The sequence below is a fragment of the Thunnus maccoyii genome, chromosome 19 (genome assembly GCF_910596095.1).
Source record: "Thunnus maccoyii chromosome 19, fThuMac1.1, whole genome shotgun sequence".
NCBI lineage: Eukaryota > Metazoa > Chordata > Actinopteri > Scombriformes > Scombridae > Thunnus > Thunnus maccoyii.
This window is the reverse complement of record NC_056551.1, coordinates 29,011,203-29,022,276: the sequence shown is the minus strand read 5'-3', so window position 1 is coordinate 29,022,276 and position 11,074 is coordinate 29,011,203. Positions and strand designations below refer to the sequence as shown.

The 11,074-nt window shown below is 39.0% G+C and overlaps 1 protein-coding gene across 3 annotated transcripts; it reads left to right on the top strand.

Moving 5' to 3' along the window:
- Positions 1-4,279: 4,279 nt before the first annotated feature.
- On the top strand, positions 4,280-9,354 carry ppp1r3b (protein phosphatase 1, regulatory subunit 3B). 3 transcript variants are annotated; one of them, XM_042394940.1, is made up of 3 exons: positions 4,281-4,536; positions 4,653-4,790; positions 7,214-9,354. In XM_042394940.1, exons 2-3 carry the CDS (start codon positions 4,783-4,785, stop codon positions 8,076-8,078), a joined length of 873 nt encoding a protein of 290 aa, XP_042250874.1. In that variant the 5' UTR covers positions 4,281-4,536; positions 4,653-4,782; the 3' UTR covers positions 8,079-9,354. The 3 variants fall into 3 exon arrangements, with proteins under 3 accessions (XP_042250872.1, XP_042250874.1, XP_042250873.1); XM_042394938.1 differs by lacking the exon at positions 4,653-4,790 and having other exon boundaries at positions 4,280-4,596; XM_042394939.1 differs by lacking the exon at positions 4,653-4,790.
- The last annotated feature ends 1,720 nt before the right edge of the window (positions 9,355-11,074 follow it).

Genomic DNA, 11,074 nt, shown 5'->3' with positions numbered 1-11,074 from the left:
TGCGATTAATGTTTCACTCGTTCTGCTGTCACATTTTTTTTTTTATCAGGCTGGCTCGGTTTCAGTCAGACTGATAAGAGTCTATTTTCAGGTCACATACGGCGCTGCAGTCAGGGACGCAGCACTTATCTTCAAACTTATCATAAACTCGGTCTTTCTCCTCTTGAACTTCATCGGTCAGTAGGTTTATCCCTGAATACATATTTACATGATCGGCCTGCCAAAAAACACAGCAGGTTATTTTGTAACTTTGTTCCAAGGTCAATAAAGGCTAAAATTATCTCCTTTTATACAGATGCACTGATGTCATGCTGCTGTGATTATATGTTATATATCTTTCTATCTATGATATATAATAACAGTAAATAAACGCTGCTCTCTAAAAAAGGAAGCAACAGTAGTAAAGCTGTGATGAAAAGTACATAAATCAGTCGACCACCATTCAACAACTGAATCTGCTGCCTGAAACCAGAATAAACATAAAAAGTTTCTGTCTGTGTAAATATGTTTTTATGTCCATACACACATACACAGAGGACGTCACATCTACAGTAATATTTCAGGAAATATATTTAAATTTGATCACATGATGAAGAGTTTACAGTTAAATGATTAACACATAAATAACATGTTTTGGGTTTTAAGTCTTGTTCTGACCTTTTTTAGACTAAATTTAATCGTTATTGAGCAAAAAAAACAACAAAAAAACTACATAAATGAAATTAGTATGACAGGAATCAAGTATTCACCCAAATTACAAACCTGCCACCCAGCCACACAATGCTGGGAGATAAGGTTTATTTTATTTTATTTAGTTTTATTTAGAGCCACAGTTAGCTTAGAGGGCAAATTTCCATCTGTTGTTCCTGGCCAGATGTTGAAGAGGCAACTTAAAATGTAAAAGTCATGATACACGACATAATTAATACGCACTAAAGACACACTGAGTAAATATGGACGGACTGACAAAGCAAACAGGAATGATGCGTCTCTTTCAATCTTAATAGTGACGCAGCTGAAAGCTCTGGAAAAAATGAGTAAGTAGACCTTGAATTAGAATCATGTCGTCAAACTACATTACTGAAAAGTTAAATAAATACATAAAATCTTGTAGTTTATTTTTAAATACCCAGAAGTTATAGACCTCAGTATTTCTAAACTTCTGACCTCATTTTAATAACATTAATACATTTTGACATCTGGACTCAAATATTTGTACCAAAACAATCCAGATATTATTTATAGAGTCCAGTGTGACGTCTTTAAATGTTCCAAACCCTAAATATATTCAGTTTATGATGATATAAAACAGAGAAAAGAATAAAATATTATAATCTGTTATGTGTCAGTAGCACATCATGTGTTGTGGTGAAATGTCACAGCTTGTACTGTAAACTCGCAGGAGTGTAACTCGTCCCAGATTCTAGCAGGTGATAACATGTGGTGGTTCTCTGTGAGGACAGTCTCCGGCTCCTGAATTGGGACACAGATGTGGACTCTGCCTCATCAGCTGACAGTCAGCTGCAGCTGTTGACTAATCCCAAACCAGATTGGCTGCATCTCTCCTGTAGTTTTGTTCTTTCTCGTCTCTCCTGTTGCTTTTCTGCAGTGTTTCTGCCTCCAGAGCTGTCGAATCAGGATCTGTGATTACAAGCCACCCACTGCCCCCCCCATCCTGCTCAACACTCACTGATACAATTATTATTATTAGTCTTATTAATATTGATCCATGACAGAGTTGGAGAGTTGCCTGATATCAGACAGCTCGACCTGCTGGAGTGGGCAGAGTGCCAGGAAGAGTTTGTAGTGTTGGAGCACAGAAAGTGTAGATTAGTGTCTAAATCAGGCGTTCTCAACCTTTTGTAACTTAAGGCCCACTTCTGATTGTTAAAACATTTCCGAGGACCAATCAAACAAACAAAAAACATGACAAAAAACTGGGCTGTAAAGACGTGTTATGCCACCTGTCAGCTGTGATGACCAAAATAAATATTCTGTTTACCCTCAGCGAGACACCGGGGCTTCTGGGAAAAATCAGATCAAGTGGTGGTGGGACGGGTGACAGAGAGGCCGACACGCGGAGTGACATCCAAGTTGCTTTCAGTTTGCTCCTTGCCTTTGATTTTGTGATGCTTTGTGTCACAATAGAAAACCCCTGACTCACATAAATATATGGTGGTGGAAGGTAACAGAAATCTGATTGCCTGTTTTGACAGAGAGAGATATTGACCGGCAGCCAGTCTCCAGAATGAAACAAGGTCAACTTGTGTGAGCTGAAGCTTCAGGCTGCTGTTTGCTGATGGTTCCATCAGTTCATTTTCCAACACAGTGGATAGAGATGTGTCTTCTGAAGCAGAATCCACAGAGAAAGCTAGCTGGCTAACAGTAATAAAACAGGTTTGTCTCTACTTGTGTTGTGATTGGCGTGGTGATATTAAAATGTAACTGGTCATTTTAATTATGCATTTTAATGTGATGTTTTTAATTATTTCGATATAAAAATGACTAGCTTTGTAAACTTTGTAAATTATCACCATTATCATTATAAGTTGCCTGCGCAGCCCACTAGATGGCACTCTGAGGCCCACCTGTGGGCCGCGGCCCACTGGTTGAGATTCGCTGGTCTAAAAGATTTTCAAAGTCATGGCTGAATATTTAGTCTTTCCACATGTTATCGGACCGAATGGATCAAATTCTGATAATAAAAAAAGCCATTTCACTCTGAAACATTTACTCACCGTTTTACAGCCGCTCCTCTTCCAATGATTGTGTTTGGGGAGTAACGCTCTTTGTGTGCGTCATGTGACGGACAGGAAGTTGTAATTACAGTTTGGCCACTATGTCAGATTGGCTTCACAGCCCGATGCTGTTCCTGAGGTATTGCTGTACTTTGACACAGCTAAATGCATGAACATCAGCATGCTAACATGCTCACAACGAAAAAACTAACACACTGACGTTATATAGTTTATATATAGTTTACCATATAATCACAGAGTACATACAATCAAATTTTAGTTTGCTAATTAGCACTAAACACAAAGTACAGCTGAGGTTGATGGAAAAGTCATTAGTTATGCAGGTATTTGGTCATAAACCAATCACATTTTGACCAGGTGGAGGCGCTAGACCTTCAACCTCTGGGGAACATGAACGTTTGGACAAAATTTCATGATGAGCCATCTGATAACTGTTGAGATATTTCAGTCTGGACTGACAGACATAACTGTCCATAGAGACATGTTGTTAGCATGGATAAAAACGCTGCTATATTACAGTGAGTTACAATGAAAGGTGTCACCATCATGGATGTATAATAACAGCTGGATAGGACGCTGCTGTTGCTCAGCCTTCCAGCCAATATTTCCCAGTGGTCACTTGTGGTATTGCAGCAAAAAATCCCCCTGCGGCCCAAAAAGCATTTCCCCCATAGACCACCGTTGTAAAAGAGACGTCTGTCAAACTGTTGACAGAACACCTCGAACTGCAAACAACGTCTGCAATGACTCTTTCTATCATGAATTGTTAAACCATGGAGGTTTTATATTTGTAAAACTTTCCTCAAACAGAGAAAAGTGATTTAAAAATCAGTGACATCACCACAGTGGAAAGTCTGTGGAGCGAGCGGTAACTCGGGGGCGGGGCCAGCGAGAAACAGTACTGTGTATATTCAGAGAGCCGCACAACACGGAAGCAAACCCGGAAGCTTGAAGCTTTTGTGGTCGATGTGCCATACGAGCAATTCTTATTGGACTGAAAATGTCTCACTGTTGATCAAGAATCCAGCTCTTATGGTCACTGCAGTTCACCATTCCCTTTGTTGCTTCTTTCTTTAATTCTCTGTCTTACTCTCTTTTTCAGGTGCAAATTAGCATCAGTGTTTGTGGTGAAAGCATGAGTGGTATTTGCAATTTGAGCTCAGAGAGCCTGAGGTCAAACTGTCAGCCTCAAATTACTGACTCGACTTCACAGTTCCTTATATGAGTGAATATATTCATTTTTTCTAATGTCCCTCCTAAAGCACTGATAGGTTTCATTGAGAAGAGAAACAAAGAGGAAAAGAAGAAAACAAGTTGATGCAAGAGGAAAATAAAACTACTCTATAATTCTTATGAGATAGGAGTAAATATTGAGAGATGCTAAATTATGAAATAGTAAGTAAAAATATATACCTACTAAGTCAAAATTATGAGATTCTTAATTGTAATTTAGTCAAAATTGTAGCTAGTTAAGTCATAAAAACATCTAGATTTTGACAGAAGCGACCTTCCATACTCCACCGGCCCAGGTGACGTCCCCGGTCCTGACAGCCTGTCGATCACTCCGTCAGAACGGCCTCTGATTGGCTGCGTGTCGGTGTTCACGTGAACACAGAGTGGTGGTTTTGAAGCCACGAGAGAAATATGTGCAACAACAGGGAGAAGCTGAGGAGAGGAGCTCGCGACCACACCGGCTGCAGGTGTCCGGGACTTTGTCCTTTTATAAAGATCCAGAACAAAAAGAGGCGCGCTGTGAAACTTCAAGGATGATTTCCAGGTAAACTGCTGCGTCACACCTGAAGACAAACCGTCCAATGGTTCACAAGAGCTGCTCCAGGTACCTTTGTACTGTTTATTGTGAGCTAGTCTGATTTCTGCGTTTCCTACATTAAGTGACGTAGCTGCGTCTGAGCTGCTGCTGTTGTAGCATCATCAAGTTTTATGGAAGATGCAAACTGACAGAAAACAGCGAACATACGGAGTCCTGGATGGATCCTGCTGCTGAGTGAACTCTCCTGCAGGGATGTGGAGGTGTGTTGGTTATCTGGGTCAATGCTGAAGTTGGCTTCAGGTTGGCAGGTTAAAAGGGAAGTTTAATGACAATATTAAACGACCAATTCTCAGTTCTTGTAGCACTCGTCGCAGTAACACTTTAAAACAACTGTCATATCAGTGAAACCTGTATTTTATCTATGAAAACAAAAAAAAAAAACCCCCAAAAAACAGGTGATGTCACTTGTTTTATCAATCAATCAAACTTTATTTGTACAGCACTTTTCATTCAGATTAGTGCAGTTCAAAGTGCTTCACAAATGACTGACAAGCTGATAATAAGACAGAACAAATGTAAACAGTAAAACAATTAAAGACTAATGCACACGAGAAATAAAAGATATGAACATGTAATAAAATAAAATGTATTATTATTAACAGAAGAGACATAAATATAGAAAAAAGACTAAAGCTTTAATAAATCAAACATCATTAAGGATTTTTACTATGGTGTTTATCACCTTTCCACTATAAGTGGTGCAAAAACTGAGAATTGGAATCGGTTAATATTATTATTTAAAGGGGACATATTCAGCTTTTTGTGATTTTTCTGCTATTTATTTCCTGTGCTGATGTCAGATGTTAAATATGGTTGAAGGTGAACGTATGTGGAAAGCAGAGCAGAGTGGGCTCATCAGGACAGGAGCTGCATAAAGGACCAGTAGAAGATAAATAAGGAGTTTTTACCTGGAAATCATGCAAAGATATTCCAGTTGAGCCCCAGAATATAAATACAGAGCTGGAAATATGCAGAATATGTCCTCTTGAAGTTTCCTTTGGCTTTTGTGGCTTCTTATAATGTGAACCAGAAGACAACGTCAGCGTTGTTTATCTGATAGTTGAGTTAACTTTAAATATTATACCAACATTTTTTTGCAGTGGAGGAGGCTAAAGATTGTGGTAAAACTTCTGCAATACCTGTATCAGCAGAAAAAAAGAGATATGTTACTAAAGATGAGGAGGAAACAGAAGAAAAATAAAGGACGTAGATTTAGGGCTGTAGAGTTCTGTACTATTTTTAGATTTATTATCTTGAAGATTTCATTTAAATAAATGTCTGTTATGTCACTGTCTATGGCCGAATGAGGTAAAACTTACAGTAAGTGTCTGTTCTGGTCAGTGAACCAGTTGAAGTACTCATTGATGACAACTACACTCGTTATGTTACTGTAAGTACAATAAAAAGCCAGTCAGAGTAATTTATTAATGTTATCTGAGCAGCTGAACAACACACCTGCAATTACCGCTTATCACCATATGGTGCCGCCAAAGAGAACAAGACAGAGATCCTCAAAATTATAACTTTAACCCTTTCATGCATAGTGGTCACCACAGTGGACAGCTATTCAAAAGCTGTTTTCTTAGATGTGCATGGGGTTTTAATGGTCTAGTTGCACATCAGCCACCACAGTGGACTCTCATGTGTCATCCCATGTTTAAATAAAATGAAGTTCAATTTTTTTTTTCATGCCTAAAGGGGAATAAAAACACTGACTGAGGTTATCATAATTCATGCATGAAAGGGTTAAGCAACACTGACAGACTGGAATTTTGGTGAATAAAGTTTAATAACTGCTGCTTGGAGGTGTCACTATTTATTCTGCTTGGACTTTTACCTGGAAAAAGGTTCCTGCAGCTGTTTTTCCTGAATATGACACTATAACTGTATATGGTACTGTAAGTGTCATATACACTCATTTATATTGAGTCATATTCTCTATAAATGTACCCTGTTCACTATATATTGTTGTCATATTGGGCTGTATTAAATGATTATTTTCATTATTGATTCATCTCTCAAACATCTAAAAGAAATGAAAAACACCCATTTCACCTGCTCAGAGCTCGTATTGATGTTCTCATTGCTTATTTTATCTGATCAACACTCCTAAACTAAAAAATATGAAATGCACTGTCATATATGATAAAAACAAGCAGCAAATCCTCATATCAGAGGAGCTGGAACCATCAAATATTTGGCAGTTTTGCTTGAAAAATGACTGAAATGATAAATTGATAAATAGTTTCATATTGTTTACATGATGCACTCTGAACTCAGTGTAGTTCTCTGGGAGAATCAATTAAAAAAAATCAATAATTGGGTCATCTGTAATGTTCACAAAATTTCTCTTTGAGCTGAAACAATTGGACAGTAAATCAATTAGTAGATCGACAGACTGCAACAGTTAATTTCCCAATTTATATATATATGATAAAAGATGTTGTCTTTTATCTGGATTCTTTTTATGTGTTTAATTTCTTCACTAGAGTCGTCTCTGACATGGAGATATCTGTAGAAATCATTTTTTCCAGGCTGTATGTGTTGGTGCAGATTAATCTTTTGTTGATTGACTAATAGTTTCAGATGTGAATCATATTTCCTCTCTCTGTCTCTCTGTCAGCGTCCTGAGCGTGCTTCCTGCCACCATGCCGATCGACATGGCGTCTACTCTGTTCCTGTCCAAAGAGGAGTTCATCTACAGGGCGACTCCTGAAACCTGCGAGGCTCCTCTGAGCTCGTTTCAACGTTCTCACTGTGTCAATCAGGTCCAACCAGAGGACAGATCCTCCAGGAAAGACGCCAGAAAAGCCAAGAAGCAGGTGACGTTTGCGGATCACAGAGGCCTGTCTCTAACCAGAGTGAAGGTCTTCTCCCAGTTCAATGATCCGATCGATATTCCTCTGAACATCCAGGAGATGCTGAGCTCGGCGCTGTCTGTGATGGCTGAGGAGGACAAACTGGTGCTGGACTTCACTCAGCCGTCCTCAGACTACCTGAACTTCCGCCAGAGTTTAGAGAGGAACTGCGTGATCCTGGAGCACTGCATGCTGAAGGAGAAGGCGCTAACAGGAACCGTTAAAGTCAGGAATCTGGCCTTTGAGAAGTCGGTGAAGCTGCGAGTGACCTTTGACACCTGGAAGAGCCACACAGACGTGGCCTGTGAGTACGTGAAGGACACGTATCCCAGCTCGTACAGCGACACCTTCTCCTTCCAGGTGAGTCTGCCGGACGAGCTGCGGCCGCACGAGCGCATCGAGTTCGCCGTCTGCTACGAGGTGGACGGCTGCGAGTACTGGGACAGCAACCAGGGGAGCAACTACCGGATCCTCTGGTCCTCCATGAGGAGGCGCGATCAGGACGCCTGCAGCCACCGCAGAGACTTCGGGATTCATTTTGACCGATACGGCAGCCCGACCTGCTCACACGGGATCTTCCCCGACTGGCCGAGCTACGCCGGGTACGAGAACATCGGCCCGTACTACTGAACATCTGTACGAGGTTTATTTTTAAGGACTTGTGTTAATGAAGCCTGTTAAATGTCATGTTGTTGATTCAGCAAAATCTGCTGTTTTTAAAGCAAAATCTGGCACCAATGAAGCGTATAGATAGAATACTTTCAGTTTATGGATTGTTTTTAGTCTGTGCAATGTCACAAGATAAGGAACAAATCACCATTGCAGCTTCCCAGAGCTCAAGACGCCATCTTTAAACTGCAAGTTTTGTTTGGATGATATTTAAAAACTCATAAACACACAAGTGATTTACATCTTAAGACACTGTTACCATCTGCTTCCTTAGTGTCAAAAACACTTGTGTCTGTTGTTTTCTCTTGTGTTTCTTGTGGATGAGGATCTCTGACATCACTGTGAACCAAATCTAAGCTGTCGGCCTCCAGTTTCCCAGAACCCCAAACCCTTTTCCATCCAGCTCAGTCTGCAGACCTGTCGCATCACATTTCCTCTCTGGTGAATTCTGTTTTTATAACCACAGAAAGAACTCTTTGTTTTCTGTAACTGCATGTTGGTGAACTGATGGCTGGTTAATGTTGATAAAACATCACAATTATGTTCTTTTCACAATTAGAAAATTATGAGTCTAAGGTGACGTCTTCAGATCTCTTGTTTGATCAAGCTCAGAGTCTAAAACACTAAACAGTGAGAAAAGCAGCAAATTCTCACATTTGAGAAGCTAGAAGTTGATCATTTTTTGGCCCTTCTGCTTAAAAAAGTACTAAAACCAATTAATAAAATTTCAAAGTATTGATATTAGCCACTAATCGATCAATCTGTGCTCCTCAGGTGACACCACACAGCCTCACCCAGAGATGCTGGTAATGGTTTAATATTTCACAGAAACTGTTGGTTCAGAAGGTTTTATCTCTCGTTTCTTTCACAATAATGTAAAAACACACACGAGAGTTCAGTCAGTCACTGTTTTTACATTCACTGGGGCCAGTAGGGGAGAAAATGTGACATTCAGTTTTAATTTATTGTTATATTTTTAAAAAGTCAACCAGAAAACGTTCAATTCTTTTCAGCAGAATCTTTAACCTGCTGCAGCTGAATCTGAACAAACCCACATATAAACACCAGAGAGAAATTACATTATTCATCTAATGGTGTTTGTTTAATTTGTAATTTAGGATTGATTTTCTTTGTTGAAATGTCTTTATGTATGTCATGTTCAGTGTTGAAGCTTCTGCTTTCATGGGATTGTTATGAAGTTGAAAGAAATGCTGCTCAATAAAGTCATTTATATAAAGTTCTTGTTGTGTTTGTGACCAGTAAAATACGTTGGGTCTGTTCCAGCACATTAACAGTCTTGAGCCCTGAACATTCACACAACACCAGGTAGAGGACAGGTCAAACTCCCAGAGTCTCCGCCCGTCTCCCTGTTTAACCAGTCAGACGCTGGCAGAGCTGAGAGATCAGTGGGACAGACCAGAGTTCCCAGCAAAAGTGCTGCTGGAGCTTCTGTCATGCAGGAACTCAGCATGATGCAGCCTGAAACACTCTTAATGTAGTCTGATCTTCTCTTATTATAGAGTCAATATCAACACGTCTGTTAAAGCTCAGTTAACCTCCTACAGATCCACTTCAGAACATCAACACTCCCCTCCTTCACCTTCTTCAGTCAGAAACACACAGACTGACATCACACATTCATTCATGGTGTAAATGTATAAATGATAAATGATGCATCTGTGGCCTCAAAGGCTTCAAATTAAATCTCACCAGGATGTAAAACAGCAGAATATTTTAACAATAAGTGTTTTTATCCTGGTTTGAATATGAGACTGAGTTCTCAGTTACATCTCTGATGATTCACTTTATTAAATGAACCTCAGGTTTCTAATCATTAACGTGGTGCTGGCTCCATCTAGTGATCAATACAGAAATCAATAACAGTCATATAACAGTTTATCAGATATTCCTCATGATACTTTTATTTAATATGAGATATGATGTTGGTGTCTGTTTCTCCACTGAGTCTCTGACAGAATAAAGAGAAACAAACATTTAATGATCAAAGACAGATTATATACAGATATATATTATTTAACATATTTAGGGAAGAGTCTAACAGAAATATTAATAAAGTTGGGGAGGATGTTGCTTTTTAATCAAATGAAATATAAGTTTCAGCCCTGTAGTTTCTGCACTGTCCTGAACTTTAACATGACACACAAACAGCTTCAAGGAAAGTTTGTAGATTTCTCTGATGGAGGAAACTAAAGGTGAGTGAAGACTTGAATTAAAATATGTTATTAGTGGTGTTTCAGTTATAGTTGAATACTGAGTTAAGTTAACATGTAGCAGATTAAATAGATTTGAATGTGTTATGACAGACTTGTTGTAGTTCAGTCTGCTCAGGTTTCCTTCAGTCCACATCAGTATTCATATATATATATACAATTTCCCTCTCACCCCCCTTCCATGGGGGGGTGGTGGTGTGTCTCGGGTCCTCTCATCAACATCTAGCTTAAACATTTTTCACACTAATATCACCAGAATAACAAATGTAATAATCTTCTTATCTGACAGTAATAAATAAACTCTTAATCCATGGTGGTGTTGCTGTTGCTGAAGTGACAGAGATGGTGGAAGTTGATCTGATATGAAAAAATAACGTGGAACACTCACTTAAACACACTATTATTACATTATTGCGTAAATGTCCTCAGCTACATTCTGCTGCAGTAGTGTCAATAAAGTTGAATTGAATCTATGATTGAATAAATCCTCCTCCTGTCCACCAGGTGGAGACAGAGTCCATGTTGGTCAGTTTGCAGCATCACAGAGAATCACATTTATAAACTCTGACCAGTCATTAGTGTTTTATTTTATCATGCAAATCATTTTCTCTTATTTATGACAGATAGTTTTATATATTTCTAAACATTTACTCGTTTAGTCTTTATTAAGAACATAATGTGAAACTTTACTGCTGGATGTCTGCTAATTGTTTAGTTTTTTCTGTT